The 26,822-nt window shown below is 40.8% G+C and overlaps 1 protein-coding gene and 1 long non-coding RNA gene across 2 annotated transcripts; one reads left to right on the top strand and one right to left on the bottom strand.

Moving 5' to 3' along the window:
* Window positions 1-1,464: 1,464 nt before the first annotated feature.
* CA2 (carbonic anhydrase 2) lies at window positions 1,465-17,931 on the top strand. The gene is made up of 7 exons (XM_042834742.1): window positions 1,465-1,612; window positions 1,962-2,159; window positions 12,374-12,492; window positions 13,891-13,983; window positions 14,736-14,798; window positions 15,637-15,792; window positions 16,835-17,931. The coding sequence occupies exons 1-7, from the start codon at window positions 1,579-1,581 to the stop codon at window positions 16,952-16,954; spliced, it is 783 nt and encodes a 260-aa protein (XP_042690676.1). The 5' UTR covers window positions 1,465-1,578; the 3' UTR covers window positions 16,955-17,931.
* On the bottom strand, window positions 14,840-26,822 carry LOC122169010. The gene is made up of 2 exons (XR_006171448.1): window positions 26,547-26,822; window positions 14,840-15,388 (listed from the first exon to the last, which is right to left on the bottom strand). It is a non-coding gene; the product is annotated as an uncharacterized LOC122169010 (long non-coding RNA).

The following is a 26,822-nucleotide window of genomic DNA, read 5'->3' as shown; positions in this document are numbered from 1 at the left end:
GTAATGAGCAAACAAGGCATTGCCAGTACACTTCTAACGTGCATTTCCATTTGCTATTCCACGTCACACACACTTCTTAATAACTTCTGTGCATACAGCTTTGCCTCCACATTTCCTTCTTGCAGTTGCTAAATCCTCTTGAATAAAGGCATGCAAATGTGAGTGAACACACGCTGTGCTCATCAGGAATATGCTTTAAATATTTTCTGCCTATACTCAAAAAAGTCGGAGAAATGCCATCAGTTTTTATATGGAATTTCCCAGCTGGTTCCTTTTGGTATTAGCAACAGTAACCACATTGTACCAGTGGACTTTTTTCCCCTCTTCACAAAAAAAAAAAAAACAAAACAAATGATGCACAGCTTACAACGCTGAATGTAAATGATGGGATCGTTCCGGTGGTGCTATCTCAGACTCACAATGGCCAGCAGAGTTCGGACCCCGGGGCTGAATCACAAGGAAATACTGAAACATATTTGGATAAACTGTCTTAATGAGAAAATGGGATAAAATACCGCAGCATTGCCAATGTCATTCCCGTATCAAAACAATAAATTGCTCAGAGCGGACACAGAGGAGCGTTCACAAAGGACAGCCCGCAGTCCCGCTGGGTGTGATTGAGTAAGCGAGGGCACAGCAGCCCCAGCGGCACAGCAGCAGCGGGACTCGGCGCAGGGCTGCTGTGCTCAGCGCTTTGTACGAAGCTCTCAGGTTTGCGCTTTCCTGAGCTCCCGTAAAACGGGCCGGTGTTGGGCAATATGAAAGCATCTGAAATATGTACTGCTCAGTTCTCTTCCCACGTCCAGCCACGGGGGTGGTGATTCAACTGCTCTCGCAATAAGCGCGCATTTCCTACAAGGTGAGCGAACGTGAGCACGGCTCTACCTGCCTTCTTCTCTGAGAGCGATCGCAAAATCTCGCTCTGAAGTAAGAACCAGGAGCGTCCTCTTCCTTCTTAAACACCCTCCAACGCCCCCCAGCTAAGCGGTTTGATCCGCGCCTCCAAAACCCTTGCTAATCCCTTCCAAAAGCGGCACCCACGGGGAACGATCCCACGCCCTCCGCGCTCCGCCGGCCCGGCCCGGCCGTGCCGTGCCCCGCGCACGGAGCCGTTCCCGCGGCCCCCAGTAGGGCGCAGCAGCGGCACGCCGCCCGCGCACCCCGCTCGCCCCCGGACGCGCTCGCACACACGCGCCCCGCTCCACCGCCGCTGCCCCGGCCCAAGGTCGCAGCACCGCGCGGCGCGCCACGGGCAGGAGCCCGCGCAATAACGGCCCGACGCGGCGCGGGCCCGATGCGGCGCGGGACACGGCCGCCTCTCACCCCTGCCGGGGGCGTTGTGAACCGTTTGGTGCCCGGCCGGGCCCGGCGCGGCTCAGCGGCGGGAGGATCGCGGGTTATAAGCGGACTTCTCTCTCTCCGCCCCCGAGCGAAGTCTCCCTCCGCCCCCGCCCGCGCTCCCCACCCCTTCCTCCGGCCGCGGAGAAGGGCATGGAGTTCGCGGGAGCCTATAAAAGCCCCTGAGAGCCCGCCGAAGCCAAGGCGTTGAGATAGCCGACGGAGCCGGGTGGGTGCACCATGTCCCATCACTGGGGGTACGACAGCCACAACGGTGAGTGTGGGGCACGGCGGGACGCCTTTGCTTGCCGGCCGCCCCGGGAAGCAGCGCCGCGGCTCTGCCGTTCCTTGAGCTCGGAGGCGCTACGGTTTTGCCGCTGTAACCTTGAGATGCCACCTGCGCCTGAGCGGCGCGCCGAGCATCCTCTGCGTTCCGACACGCGGGGATGGGGCAGAGGCTGCCCCGGTGGAACCCGGCCGCTTTCCCCTCATGTCGGTAACTGCCCCCGCCTCGCTCCCCAGCGGGTTTTCCTAACGGCCGTACAGGTGCCGCGGGGACGTCGCGCTCCGCAGAGCGGTACCTCTGACCCCCGAGCCCTGAGCCGCCCCGCGTTTTCTTGCAGGACCCGCGCACTGGCACGAGCACTTTCCCATCGCCAATGGGGAGCGCCAGTCGCCCATCGCCATCAGCACCAAGGCCGCCCGCTACGACCCAGCGCTGAAGCCCCTCAACTTCAGCTACGATGCCGGCACGGCCAAAGCCATCGTCAACAACGGGCACTCCTTCAACGTGGAGTTCGACGACTCCTCTGACAAGTCAGGTGAGCGCATCGTGTGTGCGTAAGGGCAGAGCGCGATGCTGTCGCTAACGCTGTTTTTAATGCTAAGCATCAACTGAAGCTGCAGGACTTTTTTTTATTATTAAAAATTATATATTTTGGAAAACTGGACTTCTCTTAGAAGAGTGCTATGGCTGCCTGTTCTGCCTTACTCTGTAGAAGTGAACTTTTCCTTTGCAGTTAATTGGGGAGGATTTGGGTATAGGCTTGAATGGGAAAGGGGAAGAACAAAAAAAGGTGGATTATAAGAACAGCTCTAGGTGTAGCTCATCATAAGCTACCAAAGAAATGGTTAATGAGGAGGCAAAAAGCACCGCTGGAGGAAATGGGCTGTAGAATAACAGAGGATTACAGTTACCAACATGGAGCAGAAATAGTTTGGAAATAGTTTCTTTGGTTACCAAAATATTATTTCATATTTCTGAAGCCAGTATGCTCCCAGGTTAGTACAGAAACAGAGGGATGATTAGGAAATACCTCTTTGTTCTTCTGTAACTTAAACAGAAATCCCTGATGTTTCTTCACTTGAAGGCTTTCTAGATACAGACAACATATATCCAGTTCATTCCCACAAGTTTTGCAGGCAGGCAGCTGGCCCACCATGTCCCACAGCTCACTGTGCTGTGCAGTGAGGTTCAGCACTGTGTCTTGCAAACCCCACAGTAACCCTTCTGGAAGGAATGGCTCCATTGGTGGGCAAAGGGAATCTAAGGCACGGCTGCGAGGAGGGTTCTGCAGGTTGTCCTTAGTTGTAGTTTTTCCCTTGGCTGGGTTTGCAGAAATCACCTTGCTGCAGTGAGTGTGTCTCTATTTTTAATTTGGAGAGCAAAACCAGACTCACTGTAAGTCACTGCCTTCTCAAGACACTGCCTGATTTAACTTGTGTGAGCAAGTGCCCTGTTTCACTGAGCATTTCCTTAGCGCTGTCTCTTAGGGAATGGTGCTGGAGACAAATCATGCGTACCCAAAAAAAATTTTTTTTTTTTTTTTTTTTTTGTAGATAGTATTGTACAAAGGTATATTAGACAACGCTGCACTGAGAATCTGTATTTCAGTTGTGATCTTTATGCTGAATAGTGCTAGTGGGTCAGCTATGTGGTTCACAGCTGCATAGGTGCATATAAGCCTATGTGTAATTTATTCTGAACTTCTGTATTCATATCTGTATAGCTTAAGAAAGGAGGAAAAAAAAAAAAAAAAAAGAAGGGAAAAAGGTCTTCTGAGTTCTTAGTGTTCATTACTCTCAAACACTGAGGAACCAGAGTTGAAGTGTGTATGTTTGAGCAATGTTAGGAGGAATAAGTCCCATAAGTAAAAGCACAAGGAAGGGATTCCATTTTCATTCACCAGGTCTGTCTGAGTCGGCTCTCACTGAGCCCAAGGAAGAAGCTCTGGGTCCTCACAGCATAACACAGCTACTGTGAGGTTACTCTGTGTGCGTAAGTCGGGGAGGACTGAAAAAACTAGTTTGTGTCTGACAACATGGGAGGGAAAAATGGCAGTAACATAAAAGAATAAAAAGAAACACCTATAGGAAGAATGCTCTTTCTGAGAAGTCAGTGCAGAACCAGAACATCTGTGGTGGGGATCTTGTGACAGATAGGCAGTGACACTGCTCTCAGAGTGGGAGGGCAGAAGATGCAAGTGGGAATGCTCTCAGTGGTTCTGTCAGTGAATCACAAACTGATGAGTGTTCAGGAAAAAAAAGCACTAAACAGCTCTCTGTGAATCCATGTAAGGGCAGATCCTTCAATATCACGCTTACTATTGAAAATTACAGTGCCCAAAATCTACCTGGCAGCACTCATAGTGGCTTCATTTGTATGCAGCTAACTGAGTAACCTACTTTCTTTGCGGAAAATAAAGCTGTCTTTGACTTGTCTGTGCTTGATTCATTCCTGTTCCTGAATTTTGAGACTAACAGTATAATAATCTCATAAATTCCTGGTTAGACAGCAGTCACAAGGAGAGATTGTGACGTTCTGTGTTACAGAAAATATGGGGATAAAATCTTGTGAATATTCCTCCCAGGCTGCACTGCTTGTTTCTGTGAGCTGTCCCATTGCAGTAAGGAATTATCTGTGTCAGTAGGCGTAAAATGAAGCAATAAGATCATTATTTGTGAATAATGTTCAACACATGAGTAATAGCACACAAAGGTGTAGATCCATTCATTAAGAATATTCAGGCATATAATGAATGATGCAGCGGTTTGGAATATTTTATGACTTCTGCTCTCAAGGTGTGCAGAATTAGTTATTGTAATAAAAAGTGCAGAGTGAAGATAGGTCAGAAAGCTAAAATGAGTTTGGATAGAGGTCTCTGAAAGCAGTTACTTATTTCAATTCAGAAGGATAGTGAATATTGAAATAAATTTTGATATAGAATACTTTAACATAATGGCCTGGGTTGGACAATTGCCTGGCTTCAATCCCCTGCTATGGGCAGGATTGTCCCCCAAATCTTAGTTTTTTTTGTCTATTTGTTATATGTGTGCACAGGAGCTCCTGCCTATATCGGTGGAAAAACTTGGAATTTAAAGGGTAAAAAATAGCATTTCTTAAGATAATATCCCATTCAGAAGAGGTTATTTTTCTCTTTTCTGTCCTTTTAAAAGATCTTTTTACTAATAGGTGAAGCTCTATAGATGTAGCACTTGGCTTAGTTTCTAATTAACCATCCCAATGACCTATGCAATTTTCCCTTACAATGCTGTTAAAATTATTGTGATCACTTTAGTGACACTTGACTTTGCTCTTCTTTTTTGTTAATATAGATGTTACTAAGCATGCTTTAAAACAACAACAACAACAACAACAACAACAAAAAAAAACCTCTATTCCTAAGCAATTATGTGCAAACCTTCTATTTCAGTTCTCCTAGCACAGCCTTAGAATTTCTTGGGTTATGTGACAGCTGTGGTATTCCCCTTCTAAAGCTGCAGTTGGTTCCTGAAGTCTGTTCCCTTTCTGTTTCACAGTTGCTAGCTGGTAGAACGGATGTATGGAAGTAAGTTGGCAGCTTGGAATTGCCTCTTTCTAAATGCTTTTATTTGCTGAAATTCCATTACTTTCTCTTAGATAAATTATTGTATTCTATCTTGTTTTCTTTCCCTTTTTTTGGAATGTTTTCTCAAACATATAGAAACCAAATAATGAATTGTGCCTTCAGTTGTTCCTTAGTTTTTTTTCTTCTGTTCTAGTTTTTTGAATTTTTATGTCCGCTGTCTTGTAGCAGGTGTGAAAATGCAAGTATTTATACACATTTGTGTTTAAATTGTTATAACCTGAAGTAGAAGCAAAATCTCTATATAGTATAAGTGTCACCAGGAATAGAAATACAGCTTTAGGTTTATCCTCCATTGTCTATTGGGGCACATGTCAAGCCATTGGTGCTGATAACCCCTGACCTATTATAGTGCACCTTATTCTAGGAATTTTATAGCAACTGAGAGCTGTGTAGCTCATTCAGGATACCTTCATAATCATACTGTAGTGTGCCATAAGGAAACGTGTATTGTCATACACTTCAAAAGTTGGAAACAACTGCCAACTTCTCAAAGCTCTAAAACCACAGGAAGTGACTGTGCTCAAGTAAGCCTCAAAAGCATGAAAGACAATTTTGTAATATACGCTTTATTTTCATTTTAAGTTCTGTGGAAAACTTTTTGGAGTTGACCTACAACTTGACATTCAAATGGGAAGTGCTCGTACCAGTGAGCACTGTATTCTGTGTTCTCTGAACACGTTTGTCAAAGTCAGCTATTAATTATTTCATAACAAATAAAGATATTTTAGCTGTAAAACCTGCCAGAAGTGAATAGTAACTCTGGTGTAAGCCTGTAAAGACCTCACTAAATATATTAGTCACTTCTGCATGTGAATGAGTCTCGTTTCCTCTTCTTTCCTTGCTGCTGTGCTGGAGATACTGAAGTCCAGCAGAGGCTCTCAAGTAAATTTGACATTTTTATAGAAATTCAGTCATGATGGAACTTTACAATTATGAGGAGACCTGTGAGATGAAATTATTTTGTTGACTGTGGGACTAGCATTCCTTGGGAGACTTTCAGCAGTCATAACTGATCACTCAGTTCTGCAATGGGAAATATTAATGAAGATCCTTCAAATGTCTTGAATTCTGACTCTGTAAAGAGACTGATCTATTTTATTGTATTTGTTGCTAAGAGTAATGCAATAGTTGTTCCATTAGCAGTGTGTGGTTGGCAGTGTGTTACACTGGAAGTTGTGCCGTTGTTCTCTTTTACCCAGCAGGTAAACTGAGGAAGAAAAGTGCAGATCTGCTGCCTTTAAGGCAAAGCTTTTACGCAAAGTCTCTGCCAGGTATCTATTTTTAGGCTTCCCTGCTCTGTGCATGTAACATTAGCTACACCAGAATAATATTGGAGGTTATTGGTATACAGTCACAGCTTGAAGCTCTGCAGTACAGTATGGGCTATGCAGTGTCATAACCCGTCTGTATGGAACTGATTACTTATGGGTCAAGGGGACTGTGTTCAGACACCTGCTTATATGTCACAAGTATTTCTGTGCTCTGCCTGACCTGAAAGTCAGAGGTCCCAGAGAGTGTGATCACTGAGTAACTTTGCTGTTCAGCTGGCATCAGTAGAAGCTGCAAAGTCGAAGCAAGATGGTGGTTTGAGTGTAGTGCTTCAAGGCAGTAGGAAGGAAAATGATAGGGCTTGAGATCAGTTCTGCTTAATTCAGGCCTTCATTTCTTTACAGAGCTCAAAAGTGCCCTTCCTGACTTTAACCAGCTTACTTCATTTATCTCTTTCTGTTTATTTATTTATATGTGCGACTTCTAGGCAGAAACTTGTCAAGGCTTGTGCATGTAAGAATCCTGCTGACTTCCTTCTGCTCTTCCAGATTCTCTCTCTAGAGGCATATTTTAGTACAAAACCAAGAGAAACTCTAGTTAACTGTTACCAGCTGAGTTAAGAGCCACTTGGCTGCATTACTTCTTAAAAATAAATTTTTCATAGTGCTAGATGGCACCGTGACTATTCTTCCCAACCAATTTGATCACTTACCTTCATAAGTGAAAGGGTGCTGAGTGTTGAGGGCCTAGAGGCCACATTCACACCTTCCTTCACTTCGCACACCTTCCTTATATCTCAGTTGTATGAGCACCATGTCCAATGCATAATTTCCAGTACTGTAAGCAACCTCTGAGGTTAGTGTTATAGTTACACCTGTCAGAAATGAAGCCAATTGTTACTCTTAAGAGAATCTTAACGGTTCCAACTCAGTGCTTTGGAAGTCATTGTCGAATTATCTGGGTTGAAAGATAAAGACTGAATGCTGATCAGGGATTCCCTATAGTGCCTTATGATACATAAAAAAATTCTTCTAATCCTCAGAGCAATGGGTTTCACCATGTGAAATGAATAGTGCCTTTCTTGTACTAGGGACAGTATATCACATGGACAAAGTGTTCATAACGTAATGCCAAATTTTCAAGTGTTTAATACTCCCCAGCTGCATCTATAAATAGTTTATAGTGTATTTTGTTCTTTTAAATAGCCACTTCTCTTGCCACTTCCCCTTAATTTACTCTTAGTGGCTAGTGGATGTTTTTGTCTGTACAGGTATGCTGACATTTACATGCATACAGCATTCCCACTTAGATGTCTGCATGATTCCAACAAACAAACGACCTGAAGGGCTGACAAGGAAAGACGTGAACCTGAATGACTTAGGATGGTTAAGCAGGTCAGAGCCTTGTCTGACTGCTGCCCAGTCTGTGCCAAGTAGTTCAGCAGGACTGAATTGAAATCACTGAGCAGCTGCTGATACACACGTATGCAGATGTGGTGCAGTTTGGCACTTGTTTAATTCTGGCCTATCTCTCTGGAACATCCTTGCTACCTTATCAGGCTAGCCCCCTAGCAAGGTCACAGCAGGGCTTTTTTTTCTTATGAGATACCAATTACGTAGGTTCTTCTGGTGAAGCTCATTACAGATGTTTTCTGCAAGTGTGATCTCTATATCATATGCTTGCATCCTGTCTTACTCTCCTGCTTGTCATGATATAGTGTCCTAGGAGGAATGTTTGAAAGAGATAACATAAAGAAGGAAACATCTCACAAAATGTAATATTCTATACTCCATGTTTCACAGAAGTGACAGCTCACCTCAACTGAACCCTTCAGACTGTCAGATGGGGAAGTCCATTCTTGCATAAGAACACAAGGCTAATCCCTGAGCATACTTATAAGAGCCTTTTCATGCCATTAATAGTACATGGTGCTTGAGATGTTTTTCTGCTTTATCTCTGCAGGGCCTTTTTTCTAGCATATAGATATCTGTGCATACACAAATGCCTATACAACATTAATATTACAAATAGTTGCACAATATGTACATCATGTGCACATATCTATAATGCTAAATGCATGCACATGTCTACTGGAGGCAGACAGAAAATCATGGCCTTTTTTTATGCCAAAGCAATCTGTGCTTTGAGCTGTGCTCAGAGCTGTATGCTGAACTGTCCTGTTACGTTTTAGCTTGGCGGTATCTTAGTTAGAACTACTTTTTCTACTTTGAGCTCTTGACATCCATCGTGCTGCAGTGGGCCCATTGTTCCATCTCCTGGAAAGAGTTTTGCTGTCAGTGATTTCCATTCAAAGAGCATTTTTTCATTCAGCTTTGTCTCAGAATTATGAGCTTTAAGAGTGGTGTTTTCTTATCACACTGATCTGTATAACAGGAAGAAATTCATTCTGTCTCAGGAAGCAACCTTATAGTTCAGCCATTTTGATTACTTCTTTGACAAGTTTATTGCTGCAGTGAGATTTATTAGTCTCATGCCCTGTTACATCCTTATGCAGGGAACTATGGTATTCCTGCCTAATTTAGCTAACTTAGTGGCTGCTGCCATTTCCTGAAGAAAAGTATGAAGTAGTCCACAGAACTTCCTGTAAAGCTGTCCTATTCTGCATGGGAAAAGTAACTGCCCAGTGATTGCCTCTGGAAACAGCAGTGAGGTTGCATGGCCTGAATGAGCAGCTGTCCTGGGTTTCTGTGCATTTCCAAATATCCCATGAGCGGAGACAAAGATAGTTCACCTTCTTTATCCTAGAAATCCCATAGACATTAATAGAACCATTTGTGTGGTTATTTAGCTTTCCGAATTAGCTCTGCTAGTACTTATTTTCACCTAATTTAGAAAATGTTCTGAGGTCATGTAACAGCAGTGCAGTATAATTGCTGGATATTAGTAGTGTAACTTGTTCAGTAAGTGGTAGAAGGTTGAGAACAGTCACAGTTTCTTAATCTAAGCAAAATGGCTCCAAATCTGTCTCACTGCAATATTTCAAATGACTGTCAAATAGAAGAAAATCTGCATTTCCAAGTTGCTACCTCTTGGATTTCTACATGTCTGTGGAGGCCAGTTTATTGATGTAGATTGAGAGTGAAAAATCTATGAGAAAATCATGTGTTTTCCAAGCTGCCCAGTACTATCTTCACTCTCATCTGAAGCTATGCTATATAACGAAAAGGGACAGAGCTACATCTGTATTTCCTGGGTTAGAGTAATACTGAACTCAAAAGTAAGAGAGCTAATGCTGAGGTGATCAAATATGGATCAGAATTTTCCCATCCCTCAAAAAAAGAAAAGAGGTGGGCTTCTGTTTTAAATGGGGCCTGAACTGATGTTTGTGTTGCATGGACAGGGTGGGGAAGTTCCTAGTGGAAATGTTGCTCTGATGCTCCAGGAGTTTTTGCTTTACAAAAGCCGTACTCATGGTTGAAAATAAACAAAAAAACTTATACTGAAGAAAAGAAGTTCCAGTATCTTCACGTTTATGTTTTAAATTTTACTTCTTTGGAAAGTCTGGAAAATACTAAGGAAAAATAACTGCTTAATGGAGGCTAGAACAAGAAGGCCTGATGTGTAACTAAGACTGTTGAATTTGTATTCATTCACACTAATCTAATTATTACTTTCTTTGAATGCTCTGCTGTGAGACAAAATAAGCTAGTGCTGGATTTGAGAACCACAGAGTGAGAAAAGTAAGCAAAAACTGCAAAGAGATTTTGTGCATCTTTTGAGTTTTATGAAGCTATAGTAAACTTTGTGTAGAAATAACACTGCAAATGGATTTGAGAATATTGCATGGTTCTGCTCTTCAGCATGCTTTCCATTGATTAATAACGGCAGATTAACCTGTGCTATGCTAGTGCTTCTGAAGTTCCGGAATGGTGAGACCATGGCCCATTTGTATCTGCAACAAGCAGCAGGTCCATTAGCCAAAGGAACTGAAACTCCATGGCATCGTTTTTAAATGAAACATGTTATTGTGTGGATTAAATGATTTTGCATCAGTAAAGATGTAGCACCTAATTACATTTTAAAATGGAGCTAGCGCACATTTGCAATAACCATTCTGAAAAAAACTTGTTCCAATTTGTAGTACTGTGCTTGAAACAGTTGTGCTCCTTGGCAGTTAGAACATGTAGAAATAGAGGAGTAGAGTAAAATAAGTGCCTATTCAATGATTTCAAACAGCCATTCCTCTTCATATCACACAGTTTGGCAATAGGCAGGGTAAGCCTTGCTCTGATGGCAACATACAGTGAAATTGGTAAGACTATAGCGGAACATATATTCACATTTTTCAAACAGAAGTATGTGTTGGCAGACTTCTAAAATTATTTGCCAGAGAAGGAGCTCTGGGCAAACACTGTTTGTCTATTGAACCAAATTCTGCATTTGTAATGCACACAAGTGGAAACTAATGTGTTTCATACATCTTTCATCTAAACTTCATGTATTCCAGTTGTTTAGTCAAATGCTCACCTCTTTGAGTTCTTCCATTTCCAAGTATCCACAGCTATGTTTGTCCATGCTTTTGGTATAATCAGAAGAAATCTGAACAGTTACCTTTTCCACTTTGCGGTTGGTTTATATTTTCAAACCTGCACATGTGATAGTTCCATGTTGAGACTTATTGCGGACCAAGAGGCAAGCATCTTCTTCACTCCACAGAATCATTTTGTTTGTGGCACGTGCACAGAGCCGATGTATGTCTAACACCTCATGTCAACACTCTTCTGTCACTTTATATATATGTATTATGCACCTATACACAGAAATAGATCTGTAAGATTATAGCATTTCAAATGATATTTTAAAAATATTTCTGATTTTTAAATATTAGCTCCTCAAGGATTTAATAGTGAATTTTTGAGACACTTAGAAAAAATACAAATCTGTGTAAAACCTTGCCTTAGTAACTTAGATATATAGTTCCACTGAACAGAACTGTTTGTTATTGTTCCATGCTTTATGCTGTGCTGGAGGAGATAGTCTGTGCCTTCAGCATCTCTCAGTAATTGGGCTTGATCCTGCATGTTGTAATGGTGATTGGTCACAGAATAAGTACAAAGTTAAAGCTACCAAGCAGAGGAGGGGAGCTTACTCCTGTGTAATTGAATGTGTGACTGGGCTCTCCTCTTAGATCAGTCACATCACAGGGATAATGTCAGGTAGTGGGAAGCGTAAGTTAATGCCTCATGTCCAAACCAAACTTTTTTTTTTTTTTTTAAAAAAAAAAAAAAGGCTTCTGCAGCATTGCTGTTCTCACCACCATTTTCTTATGCTCATTACTGGAGAGAAAAAACTGGGGTAAGCAGAGCTGGATCTTTGCAATGCCTTGTGCTGTGCCCAGCTAGCATCTGTCCACAGCCAAATGTTTGTGTTTAATCTGGAGTCAAAAGTGTTTTACTTGATCAAATTCACCACAGGATTTGCCTTAATGGATAAACTGCCCCAAATGAGGAGATAGAGTACGATACTAAGTAAAATATGATTCGGTCTTCAGGTGTACTTTCTCAGAGTAACCTTATGCAGGCCTAGTCTTTTTCTTGAACTTTTTTATTTACTTGGTGACAGAAAAGTTACATCCTTAACTCTTCCCTCGTCACCTGTAATAATAGCATGCTTAATTGCTGATGACATTCACTGTAAATTCACTTATGGTTTTATATGTTCAATACTGACTTGGGCTTTTTGCAGCAGTGTACCATTGAAGACAACCTGGAGAAGCATGACAGCATGCAGAGCAATAAATTAATTCACTTGGGAGACTTGAGTGGATATTCCAGTCTGAAGTGAGACTTGATAGCAAATGTTTTGGCAGGTGCTAATGGAAGCTCTTTGCTTTGCAGTGCTGCAAGGAGGAGCACTGGATGGAATCTACAGGTTGGTGCAGTTTCACATTCACTGGGGCTCCTGTGAGGGCCAGGGCTCTGAGCACACTGTGGATGGCGTGAAGTATGATGCTGAGGTAGGATGTGCTTTGCCTTTCCAGTCTTGTGTGTCTAATGAGTACTTTGATTTTTTTTTTTTTTCCACCTTCCACTGTGATAGCAATAGCTCTACAAACCTTCAAGTGGCAAGAGACTGTGGGGATTACCATAGAAGATTTTGGTGCAGTGCCACATTAGGATCAGCCCTTTGCAAATCATAGAATCATAGACTTGCTCAGGTTGGAAAAGACCTTAAAGATCATCTAGTCCAACCACAACCTTACCATACTACCCTAACTAACAACCTTCTGCTGAATCATGTCCCTGAGAACCACATCCAAACAATTTTTAAACATGTCCAGGGATGGTGACTCAACCACCTCCCTGGGGAGCCTATTGCAGTGCTTAATCACCATTTCTTTAAAGAAGTTTTTCCTGATATCCAACCTAAACTTACCCTGGTACAACTTGAGGCCATTTCCCCTAATCCTGTCACCCACCTGTCACCAGTGAGAAAAGGTTAACCCAACCCTGCTCTCATTGCAATCACCTTTCAGGTATTTGAAGAGAGCAGTAAGGTCTCCAAAGGTAATACAGAGATTAGAAACGAATGACTGCTGTGAAATACCTTTTTAAACCTTCCATTAATGCAGGCATTGACTGAATGTGGCTGCAGTTTGAATGGGCCCACAAATTTATCAGCTTTGCTTTTTCGTGAGATAGGATTTACCTTAGGCACATCCAGAAAAAATCCTGCCATTGCCTCACATCTGTTGACAATACCATAATTGTTCAGCGTGAGTTGCAGATATTGGGAATCAGCCATATGAACTAAATAACATTGAAATAAAAAATAAAGGAGCATCCTTGCTGAAGTGGCCTCGATACTCTTGTGATATCTTTTTCAAAGGCTTTCCCTGAAAGGGCTTCATTGGTGTGTTTTTTTTTTTTCTGGATTTTTGTTGTTGTTGTTTTGTTTTTGTTTAGAGTGGAGGTCAGAACTGTATTTAATGTCTTCTCTGTTGTTACACTGTAGGACCATGTATTTGTGTTGATTAAAAACTCGTGAATACCTGGCTATATTAGAAGTACTGTGTCAAAATCCTGCTGGCTTTGTGTAGGCAAAACTCATTGTAAAGATAAGAGGAGTTTTACCAGACTGAAAGCAGGAAGATGCAGCCCAGTTTGCATCTAAAATTCATCTGGGACCAAGAGCCAGAAGCAGAATAAAATGACAGAAATCTCTTCGCATAAATGAAACTTCAGAGTTAATGAATAATATAACAAATTCTTAACTGTACACAAAAGTTTTAAATCTCAGCAGTAAAACGCCATCTGCTCTTAATGTTTAATAAATTACTTCCCTGCATCCTCATTTGTAAAATATTATGGATGGAATATAATTTTCACAGTCCTCCATGTTTTCTTGTTCCTAGCTTCATATTGTTCACTGGAATGTAAAATATGGCAAATTTGCTGAAGCTGTGAAGCATCCTGATGGTTTGGCTGTGGTAGGCATCCTCATGAAGGTTAGTTGAACTTCTTTATATTATTTGCGTTAGTATAGTGTGTTCACTGTGTTTCACTATGTGCAAGGAGCCCAAAGCAAGATGAAGCAGTGTTATTTCTTACCCCATAAACCCAGAACAAATCAGATGATGTTCCAGGTTCTTGATTTTCTGTACATACAAAAACTGTACACTCGTAGTAGAGTATGGCTGTCATATGTCACTGTGATGACCCTACAGCAGCATGCTTGCCTCTATCATAGTGGCACTGCTGTGACTTGGACAGTGAAATGATCTGCATTACTGACCAAGTCATATATATATATGAATCTATAGTAAGACCAGCCTAATTAACAACTATTTTAATTCCCCTGCTACTGTTAAATGTCCAGAGCATTTCACATCAGCCAAATTGTCTTCACAGCTCTTGAAAAAGATGATTGTATTCCAACTGTGTGCACTCTGTCCTGGTCTTCTATTAGGAGGGTGGCTTCTATGAAGAAATAGCAGCTCAAATTCAAAAATAAATCCATATGCTGTAAATTGAAATAACAGTTTTGTTCTGACCAGTGTCCTCAGCTGACCTATTTGTGCTGTCAACTGGTTTGATTTTTAGAGAGACAGTTGCAGTCAGTTCTGTTTAAAATTCCTGTTATGTAATGAACTGGTGCTATGAAAATGTGCTACAAAATGTGTCCTTGAGAATTCTAACAGAAAACTAAGGTGTCACAAAACTGCTCCATTAAGTTCTTTTCATGCTGTTTGTGTTACAGGTAGGGAATGCCAAACCTGAAATACAGAAAGTTGTTGATGCTCTGAACTCCATTCAAACCAAGGTAATATTCTGTGTTGAATGCCACCAGACGAAACCGTTTGGTCTAGAAAATAGATTCTTTACTACTTTCATGTCCACTCTGTGTATGAGAGTAAAACCATGCAATCAGCACAAATGCTTCTGTAATCATTAAAGCCAAGGATGTTCAAAGTAAGTTAGGTTAGAGGGCAGGTAATTTGTATCTAGATGACTACATCTATTTGTCTTTCAGCTGCATTGAAACCTGTAAGGTAAGAATCATCTTCCAGATAAGAAGTTTGATCAGGTTAAAAACTGGGGAAAAAGTTAGCCTTCTGTATTTTAAATACCGTATAAAGCATATATGGATTCTTAATGTGCTGAGTAATTGGAAACCAGAGATTTATTTAGTAATTAAGTACCATAATAGAGGGTAAAGGCCTTTGCCAACAAGATCCATGGATGGAAAAGATAAAGAACGAGACTTCCCTGTCACCTTTGTCATCAGTCTCCATTTGACATAAATGGATGTTGCCATTTACTTCATTGGACAACAAGTCTCTCAGTTTCCGTATTCCCAGTGTACACTGCATCTGAAATCTTGCTGTTCCTTCAGGCAAGATCAAGTCATATCTGTAAAGGAAAAGCCCATAAATTCAACATTTGAAATGCTGAAATGTCTTAACTGTCCTAAAAAATAAGGAATATAGTGCTGAATGTACATAATGCCTGTACCATAAGCAGTACTAACCATTTATGCCCAACTCAGTTTCTCCCTTCCTCCAAATATAGAGCTTCTGTGGAAGACTTCTGTGTGACAAGCCCAGTGGTTGTATGTTGTCGCTTCCTTGACAATAGTCTGCCTACTTTCTTTATTGCAGGGGAAACAAGCTTCTTTCACAAACTTTGACCCTACTGGACTGCTGCCTGCATGCAGAGACTATTGGACATACCCTGGCTCCCTGACCACTCCACCACTGAATGAATGTGTGATCTGGCATGTTCTGAAGGAGCCCATCACTGTCAGCTCTGAGCAGGTAGCTCTCTGAGATAGTGCCAATCATATTGATTGCTTTGATTGAGTCTTCCAAGTGATCCTTGAAGTGGCTAATGTTGCATAGAAATATGAATCTGAAGTGGTTGCTTTTTTCTGGCAAGCTCTTCTTCTTTATGTGGAAGTGGAGGTTGATGTAAAATGAAAGATCATCCTCCATTTGGACGAAGTCCAAGCAATGTGAAGAGTTTAAAAATTTAATCAATTTGGAGCTGCTGTGTTGTTTTTTTTTTTAAAAAAAAAAAAAAAAGTAGAATGCATGAAAAGACTACTTGCATGTGTAGAAAAATGCTAGCATGTGCTGCGAGCATCAGCTTGTTTGCTGCACATGCACAAGTCACCTATCTGTGTGTACTTGCCCTGAAAATAGCAGGTTTATCACATATCAGAAGAGCATTCATTCTGTATCTGCAGTAGTATACTGTATATCTGTGGCTGATTTGTTTATTTTTGAGATCTTAGAGCATTTCCAGAATATGCAGACCCCATGTTACAAGGACTCTTCATCACAGAATAGACTGGGAACTCCCATGCATAACTGTAGCAATCCTAACTGCCTTGTTCGGAAGAGAGAAAACTTGCAGATTCCAGAAGTCATTTATCTAAGAAGAGTCCCATTTTGTGTTGTGCAGCTTGAGGAGGATGGAATCTTCCTAGTGAGAAGGAGTTCATTCAGACTAAATCAGTCCTGGCCCAAGGTTTCTGCACCATCCATTAATGAAATTATAAAGAAGCAAGATTCTATCCTGAGGTTTGCAACTGCATGCTCAGAAGATACAAATAAATCTTGAACCTATAAATATAAACTAGTCCTGAAGAGTTTTAGTTTACCCTTCAAACTCTTAAATCCCTTTTATTTAACTTTTAGTATGGCGCCCATACTAGAACCATGCGTAGATGTTTCTCTAGATCTGGTGTTGGTGAAAGGTTTAGTTGAGCCTTGTGGTTTGGGGTGATGATGTGTAATTCAGATAGTCCTGTTGCAGTGAGTATGCATTTGAGGATGGTTGTGCCTTTTCCCACAGATGTGCAAACTCCGTGGCCTTTGCTTCAGTGCTGAGAATGAGCCGGTGTGCCGCATGGTGGACAACTGGCGCCCATGCCAGCCTCTGAAGAGCAGGGAAGTCAGAGCTTCCTTCCAGTAACCTCAGCGATGTGTGTGATAGAAACTGCTGTTTATGTGAGGAACCCTTTTTGCTAAGCACAAATCAAACCTTTGCCATGTGTGTCCTGGCAACATCTTGTCTCCCATATTCGCTCTCTCTTTCATTCTATATCTAAAATGCCAGCTAATGAAATGTGAAAGGCTCTTGGCCAAACAGGAAGGGGTTCTTAATGTGTGGAGCTGAGGGGGGGCTGTGTGCATTTTGATGACTTGCTGTGACTGACATTTTGTTGTGACAAACAATATATTGGCTGTTTGGGAGAGCATATGGTGATAGCAAAATAAGCCATTCTAAGAAACCTCATCCACTGGTGTGATAGTACATATAACTAATGATAACTTGAAGCTTTGTCAAAAGCACAGGAATACAAAATATAGGTATAGTATAGGAAAAAAAAAAAAGTATATTGAGAAGGAAAAGTAAAATTGAATACTGAGAATTAGTCTTAGCTGTTAAGAAACTGACATGTAAATATTTTGAAGACCATTTTACATTTTTACCCATACTGTCAACAACCTTCATGGTAGTGTGTTGGATTTTTTTAATTAAAAATGTTCTAAATTAAATATTATCTTTTAAAATTGTTACCACAGAGTACAAAGTATCTTTTCACTGAAATAATATATGCTCTAATTTAAGGGGGAAATAAAATTGTATTTTAGATAACTTCTCTAATAAATCTATACTTATATTTTTGCTTCCAAGTTGTTGTTTAATTCAGGGAAATAGTTGCTACTCTGTTCACATCATTGCATACTAAGCAATAGTAATAAATAGTTAGCATATAAGGAGCGAGTATTAATGACACTGGAGATTAATGCAAAATGATACAATGTATTAGAAGAAAATTTCTTAAGTTGCTCTCTGCTAGACTGCAGAAGAAAGAATTAGTTCTGAGCGATCCTTGCAAATTGTCACTGAAGTTAATTGCATAATAAAAGATCCCCTTGCAAGAATTCTGAACAACATTCATTCTGTTGAACAAGCTTCTCCCAAACTGGTTGCGTTAACGTTGCCCTTATGTGACAGCCCCAAAACGAAGTGCCTTATCTTTATGCAGAACACTTATGCAATCTGTTTCTCCAACAAGAACAAATCCTTTCAAGATTGTGTCCCCAGAGTTTGATGTTTAGCCTCACTGCACCATATCATATGAATAATTTCAATACAAGAGTTTTCAACAGAAAAATTGTAGAGCAGAGGATAGATTCCGTAACACTACTGTCTGATTTCGTGTTTGTCATGAGCGCATTCATAATAGATACCTAAATATAAATCTGTTCTACACACAGGATCCAAGCAATACTTACGGGGTCTCTCCTTCCTAGGCTCTTTGGTGCTGGGAGGAAAGCCATTTTCAAATTTCTCATCTGTTTGGATTCTCTTACTAGGTTTTAAGACAATGCATTGATGACCTTCCTACTGCATCAGGGATCACTGTAATTTGTAAAATATCAGCTGGGTAGGCTAGATCCCGAAGCATCTTTGATCTTGAAGTGAGATGAGAATGAGGCCTTCTAAGATTGCATCCACAGATCTTCAGAACATTCTAGTAAATTTCCTCTATGAAATGCAACTCAAAAACAAACAACCAAACAAAACTGCAAAGCAAACATAAAGAAGAAAACCAAAGGATAACCTTCCTTCACCATATGTCATTTGTTCCAATTTCAGCTTTTCTGAATGGAGTACTCTGGCAGTACTCTCTTCCTACAACTGTGTTGAATAATTCAGGGTTTTTTGTGTTGATTGGCCTTTCTGACTGTTGCTCACAGTTCTGAGTACCATATTTACAGGCTTCAAAATTGCAGGGGCTGTTACACCTCTAAAAATTAGAATTACAGATCCAACACATTCTGGTTTAAAGCTTCTGAAGCTTTAAGCTGGCAGGAAACATCTCACAGAATCACGGTGGCTGAGGTTGAAAGGAGCATCTGGAGGCCATCTGGTCCAACCACTGCTTGAACAGTCTCCGTCTCCACGGATGGAGGCTTTGAGACTTATGACCCAGTTGTTTCAGAAAGTTCACTGAAACTGCAGCAAAGTGCTTGTTTGCTGTCACAAACATTATCTTTATTTCTAGAATTTTGCATGTGTGTTAGAACTTGCTTTCAAAGGTGGCAACCCTGCTCGCTGCATAACGACTGCATGTTATGGCATTCTCAAAATTAAAATGTGAGAACACCATGCCTTGGCAACTGTGACATCCTAGCCATCAGGTAATAGGATGTTCTGAAAGGTGGTGTTCTCACCAGGCTGGTCAGTGACAAACAATGTGAACTTCTGCCTAAAGGCTAGGGTAAAAACTGGAAGTGTCCATGAAGTTCTAACTACTGCTGCAATTTAAAAAAAAAAAATCATATTCCATACCCCAAAAATGAGACTTTGACTTGAATCAGCCCTCTCTTCCATTTTTGACAGAGACCACTACGTTAGGATGTTACGTATTTTTGCATTTTTTCATCCACTCCAATTTTTGCTCTCTTCCTATGGTCCATGAAGATCTCATGTACATGCTGGCTTACCAAAGGCAAAACTAAGGAAGGCTCTTCTCAACTTTGTGTCCAGGACTGTATCCTGGAGACAACAGGTCTAAAAATCCATCCGGAAGAGGTCCCTATTGCTTATGCTGAGCAACTGAGGAAAAAGTGATTCTCATCATTCTCTGATAATGTTTAGTATGTGGTCCAGTAACATAGGTGTGTTCTGAGCATATGGTCAGCACCTGCAGAAGGAAAGAGATCAACCTCACTGAGTCCATCTGGAATGGACTTCAAGGAGTACATTCAGCTGCTCAGAAGTGTCAAAATTCAAGTTGGAGCATGGAGAAGCACATCATTAGACATAATAGGTTTTTGTTGTTGGAAACATAGACAGCTCTACTGTGTGGCCACTTGTGGAGGTCAGGTCATCCCAGCCAAGGGAGAGAATGAGCATCTACATTTAGAGTAACTGAACAAGCTACCTAAAATAACCCACAGCATGAATTTACAGCCCAGGAATGCTTGTATAGTGTCTCTTCAGGTCAGTGAGAGAGAGCATTAAGCTGTACAACAGTCGTACCATTGGATTGTCATGAGAAACAGTACTGTGCAGCTTGCCCTGATATTTATGCAATGACAGCTTTAGTCAGATGTGGTATAGGTAAATAGACTGCGGCTCAGCATCCACCCACACTTTTAGCTATTATAGTGCTATGCATCCAAGTATTCCTGTCCCAGTTGGAATTCCAGTATCAATGCTTGGATACCTCCTAAATGATATAGTGTTAATCTGCTTCTGACTTAATGTTTAAGTGAAAATTGGTAATCCTTGTCTCCATACAGTAATAGTTCACTGTGTTACATTCTCTCTGATATGGGTTGGAATTCCCCAGAAGGTGTTCTTGTTGTTTTTGGTTTTTTTTCCAATACATACAGCAAAGCAATAACAGCAATAACCATGATTTTCTTCAAAATCCTTCTGGAGTGGGCCTTCCTCTAGGACTCATAAGAAATTAACCTGAAGTGATGTGGAGCAGAAGAGACTGTAGGTCATGGGCATGTGTACACAGATGCCTGTGGAACAACTCAGTCACATTACACAACTGACCGAGTTCAAGATGGGTGCTGTTATAGGGAGTTACTGCTGCAAAAAAACCTGCTTCTTACAAGGCTTGTAAGGTAGCTTCTCTAGGCCAATGTGGTGAATCATGCACAAAGAATGAGACCTCTGTAGTTGTTTTCTAAAGTGATCTGCAAGAAAATAGGCATGTCTTGAGTGAAAGAATGGACAACTCAATTTCTGTAACTATCTATCATCCTAGTGGATTGTGTTTGTCAGTCATGTCTGTTATGTGATACCTTTGTATTACACCAAAAATCAGCTCACCAGGGTAGGAATACTAAGAGTGTTTTTTGAAGGAAAGTGAGGGTAGAAGGAGAGTCTGATTTGCATGAAGGCAACCAAATCGTTTTGAAAATGTGCTTCCATGTTCCCATTTGTTCTAATCAAATTTGTCATGCTTCAAGGTTGCTCCCCAAGTAATAAGCAATGGCAAAAACAACCAAAATCAGCTATATATTTATCATCTTGTTTTCATGAGCTTATTTACCTGGAACGTTGCCAATGCTGTATATTTGCTGAATATGAAATACTTCTGTGTTGAACTAAGCAATGCAAGCTGGTGTTTGTAAGACACCTGTGTGGTCCACCAGGGAACACTTTTCATTTCTCTTTTGTTTTAAAGTGGATAATCTTTGAGAACTTCCCCAAAATCCTCTCAAAAATCTTCTCCAGCATAAGACAGTGTGTGGGCTGCTCACAAGTTCAGACTTTGCATTTGGACTCTAGCTCAATGGGTGGTGTTTTCAAGGAAGACATATATGCTAAGGCTGACTCAGAGATGAAGAAAGTTATTTCCCTAGCATTCATTATCCATTTCCAGAATGATGAGTTGAAGAAGATAAGTGTGACGGGCACCATCCAGCTCTTCCTGACCTTTATTTTCCCTTATTATTGACTTATATAAAGAAGTTATAATTAGGCTTTGGAGCTGTTTCACAGCAGACTTAACAACCATTCGAACATAACAGTCAGACCTATGAAAACTGGGAAATTGTTCATGTATCTATAATGAAAAGGAGACTACTTACATCATAGACCAGAAGCTGATATTTTGTCCCAAGTAACTAATTGTGTTACTGTCAGGCAGATAGCTCTGATTAAAGGGAAATTTACTTAGAAGAAAAAAGGAAAAAAAAAAAAGGTTCATGTGTTGATTTGAAGCCATAAGATACCTCTTTGATGGAGGAAAGAGGGAAGCATGTTCCGTTGCAAACTGTTCATTTTGCACATTTTGTGATCTTGTCTCGCACTTGTCTGCCAACCCCATGTGTTAGAACATTTTATGATTTCTCCACTGCTATTTCTAAGGGTTGGATTTGTCCTAGATTGACATGGGCGGGTAGACTGTGATTAGAGACATTCCCTGGGAGATTAGATAATAATGCCCTGCATGGAGTCTGCAATATTTATAGAAGTCCAAACAGTTTATAGAAGAGTATCACTCACAAAATGACAGCTTTAGGATTTTCTAACCCTAGCCCAAAGAAAAACCCTGTAAGCAACAGCTGTGCCAAGTCTAATATCACAGAAACAAGCAGTGATGTAAAGTATAGGCAGTTGCATTATTGAAGAATTCCCATGGACCCTCTAAGATCAGCCACTTCCCTCTTCCAAAACACAGCATCTTGCACAGGCAGAACCTGGTGGCAGTTGCTTATGCTGCGTGTTTGATATATTTTTAATCTATTTTTAACTACCTCCTTCTTTCAGTATAATGGTAATGTGTTGAAGGGCGTCCATGCTGCTTTGATGCCACTTTGGTTTGCTCAAGCAGAGCTCAGTGCTAACATGGTGTAGCAGTGTTATTCCTAATTCCAGAAGAGAGTCAATTTAAATCAGCAAGACCACCATTGTGCTGCAGCGTATTAAACAATACAAATATATCCTTAGGGTATTCTGAAAAAGACAGTATACGAGCAGTTTTTTCATAATGTTGCACTGTGTGGGCATTGTGTATATGTATGAGAAGAAGTGGTCTCTTCCCTTTTGAACTCACACCCTAAAACAAAGAAAGGCATGCAGGCAGTGTGTAAGAAACAGGTGGATATTAGTATTTTCTTTGAAGGGCAGGTTTTAATGAGTCTTGCAACTTCAGTCGTTGTTCAAAGACGTGGAAAATTTGCTGCACGATACCATCCACATTATCTCAGTGAAGTCCCAGAATCAAATTAAAAATAATTTGTGTGGGACTTGGTACCAACAGGGACAATGATGATGGAAATAGGTAGCATGAAAGGTGGCTCTGAAAGGCGTGATAGAGATGCCAAGGCTGGCAGCTTTAGCAGAAAGCACAGATAGACCCTCTCTTGAATGCTTCTTACAGACCATAACCAGCTAAAGGTCAAGTCCAAAAGGTTAGCTGAGAGTAATGTGGGAAGAATCTACCTGTAGGGCACACCAGTGGAAGAAGTGGGACACTAGACTAGTCAAGACTCCTCTTTGCTGCTCATGTGCCACCCCAAATGTGGAGGAAAATAGAGGCTGATGGACTGTCCTTCCCCAGCAGGGAAGGACTGTGGCAGTGGAGTGTCCTTACCAAAGCAAAGTAGCAAGGATAGCCGAAGACCCTATTTTTACAAAACTGTGTAGTACCAAAATACTTTTGTGATTACGCAAAGTTGGGAAAGAACATCCTCTTTCATCTCCCTAAATTAGTCCTGAACAAAGTGACTTGAACTTGATACAGAAAGAACATAAGACAATTTAATGGGATGGTATGCATGATGCAATTTGGATGATGCATCTCTTCACCACTTTATTGTATTCTTTCAAAAAGGCACAATAAAGAATGATATAAATTTCAAATGCCTCTCCTAAGAAATGCATTCTTTGAATCCAAATTAAAATTGAAAGACATCTAAATACTTGCACTCATCATATCTTTTGTTGGTTTAGATTCATTGATAAACATGCTCATAGAAGGAAAACAAATACTAAAGAAATCAGGAACAGCATTTTACAGTAAAAAAAAAATTGAAAATTGAAACTTGAAAGAAAAATCATCCTTACTCAGGATGTGTTTTTGGGAGAGATTTGAAAGGACAGCATTTTGCAGATAAATGAGGGTGGTAAACATCTTTTCCTCCTACTCTCTGTAGAAGTGCACCAGACTCCAGACTCTCCTAAATACTCTGACTAGTAATAAAAACCATATCCAGACAGCATTTAGAAACCAAGACATTTAAAATAATTTTAGAGACATATAAAAACTTTCAGTGAATGATAAAACTTATAAAATGCAGGAATCCTGGAATGAGCAAAATGTTCCTGGAGTGACTTCCCACGCATCATGTTCTGCTCTGCATACCCTAGTGTTCTCTGTCTCTGGAGAAGAACTCATCACTTTATCAAGGGATAAAGAACACATAGAAGAAGAAATATAGAAAAGCTGAAACCTCTGATGTGATTTGTCAGTGACAAATAATTCCATCCATTAATCAGAACTACGTGGTCTTGTCACACTCACTGCATGAGAAAGACCTGAGGAGTAGAGTTAGAAGATTGAATATCTGAATGTTTGGATGTTTTTTTCCTTTGGATTTCAGGCTACAAAATTATTCTGAAGAGCAGTTGGAAGGCGATAGGATGTAGGAATCACCTTTAGGAACTATAGGTTCACAGAGTGCTCCCTAAAGACATGAACATGAAATGAGCACTGCATTGCTCCCATTGCCATAGCAGATGCATGGAGAGCTGTTTTCATGGCTTGAACTCCAGGTGCTTGCTTTAACTTTACAGCCACAGTAGTGGCTAAAGAACAAGAAAGCCATGAGGGGTGCTCCTGCTTTTCAAGGCTGCCAGTTCCCTGTAGAGTTAATAGAGAGGTTACCAATGAAGATATGGTTATCAGATGACATCTGCATGCCCTCAACCTCCATACAAGAGCTTAGGCTTGCAAATATCTTCCAAACTCACAGTCTAACAGGTAATGTGGTAAAACTAGTGTAGATGAAATCTCTCCATTCATTGATCCAGAGATGGCTTCTGTCTGACAGGAGTGAGCTGGGACAGTGGGCTGTTCATGTTCCTAAGTGATGTGCAGGATCCAGCTCTTGATTTATGTTGAATAAAGCTCTATTTCCATCTAGTTATCTAATCCTTGTCAAGCCCCCTGGTAAATGGAAATGTCCGATCATTCCCACATGAAAATCCATTTTTTATTTCTCAGAGGGTTTTCCAAGCACTAAGCAGCTAGGTTTAAGGCAGAGAAACTGTGAAAAATATTTGTCTTTCAGAAAGAAAAGCAACAAACAGAAAAAAATTCTAAGCTTATAGAACACTGAGTTCATTTTCATTCTGAGGAATATTTATGTTTGTTAATAGCAACTCTGTATATAATAACAACATAATGGATGATTTTTTGTTGGACCTCGTGTCTATCTACCACAGTGTATATGTCTATATGATAAATATCAGGCCCAATTCATGAGAAAGAAAAGCCCTTTTTCATTCTGTGTATTATACTTTCAGTAACATAAATCTTTGGAAAAGTATTTATTTTTGTCATCCTGAGATCATTTGTTTTAGAAAAAATATGAAATCACAGAATGTAGGGGTTGGAAGGGACCTCCAGACATCGAGTCCAAGCCCCCTGCCAAAGCAAGCTCCCTACGTCAGGTGAAACAAGAAATAAGAAACCAGTAAACAACTTATCACTGGAAAATGAATTATCCACACAAGAGAAGAAAAATATATTTTCTATTTAGTTAGTAGTTGCTTTATCTTCAGTCCTTTGTACTTCGATTAAAACAGGACCTTCTGAAGTGTTCACTACTAATATTAGACAGGGAAATATCTAAAACTGGGTCATATGTCTCCTATAGCAAAAAAAACCCTGCATTTCAGAAGCCACACTATTTCCTTAAGGAGAAAAAAAAAAAAAAAAGAAAGAAAAAAAAAGCTTTATTAAAGGATGTTCCAAGGACTCAAATGAAGCTAATTGCCCAAGAAGGATGGGGAACCAAGTAACGAGCAGTTCCGTCACAGAGTCATCCCTCCTAGATATTGCCTTTCAGTGACTGAAGAGCTAATGATGCTAGATTCTTAAGAAATTCACAGCCTGCAATCTTGATTAGGTAAGGCAGCAAGTCTAATCTGCATTTAATGAATGATTCAGGAATAACTTTAGGAACATAAGTTTAAGGGAGCGGGGCTTTAACAGAAATAGGTACCTGCCGTATGCATGTCTTGTGACCTGGCTAATTATGGGTATTTGAAGAAGTTACTACACTTCTTTCATTCAGTTTCAAAACCCATTGTCTTCCTGTTCTGCCAAGTAAGAAAATCTGGTACTTTGTTAAAACTTATGCTACCGTGTAAGCTGAGCCTAGAAAATAATGAGAGAAGAAGGAAAACTGATGAAAAGTTATTTCTGCAGAGCATTGTAGACAAATTTTTATGCCCCTCTGAGTCATTAGTATGTGTTCTCAGTGATACCTGCCAACAAATAATATGATTTCGACCTACATTGTTCTGAACACCCCAATTAAAGAATACTTATAATGTACAAGTAAATGCAAAGAAAGAAAGCTAACCAAGCACAGATTTAGGAGATTTCTTTTTTTTTTCTTTTTCTTTTTTTTTAATCCCAACAGTGTTTTCTCCTAAGACAGGGGAAAATACAGCTTCCTTTCAGGAGATGCTTTTAAGTTGGAAATAATTTGTGACTGTCGGTAGCATTGCAAAATATCATTAAGGGGAAAGAAAAGGACATAAACAACCAGCAGTGACCCCATCAAAGTATCAGACCCTCTCACCCTTTTGATTTTGCAGGAAAAGTTGCTGAGACACATTTGAAGCTGAGGGTATGCCAAGATTCAAGCAGGGAAGAGAATTGTTTGTGAGGCAGGCAACTGTCACTCACACTTCTCAGGCCTTTCTCAACACCCTTTCTCCCTCTGCACTCACCTTCAGGTCTCACACAGCAATTTCACTTGCCCAGCTCCCACAGCCTCCTACTGCTTACCTCCTTCTCGTGGTAGGGATCCAGTCCTACCATGTGCTCTCATTATGGAGTCCCATTTCATGTTTCCTATCCCAGGAACACTGTGTCTAGGATAACCTGAATGCTGTGAAACAGCAATGGTAGTGTGTGCGACAAGTTACCCCCAGCATGATGAAGAAGCAACCTAGAGAAAAGCAGCCTGGGGACAGCAACTTGCTCTTGTATCAAGGTTTGGGCACTGATGCTCCTGTCTGTTTTGCTGTGTTTTTCCGCGTAACCAAGTTTCTTTAAAGTGGA

The sequence above is a fragment of the Centrocercus urophasianus genome, unplaced genomic scaffold (genome assembly GCF_019232065.1).
Source record: "Centrocercus urophasianus isolate 14NV4802_14NV808 unplaced genomic scaffold, USGS_Curo_1.0 seq_11, whole genome shotgun sequence".
NCBI classification, from domain to species: domain Eukaryota; kingdom Metazoa; phylum Chordata; class Aves; order Galliformes; family Phasianidae; genus Centrocercus; species Centrocercus urophasianus.
This window is presented reverse-complemented; position numbering and strand designations above follow the sequence as displayed.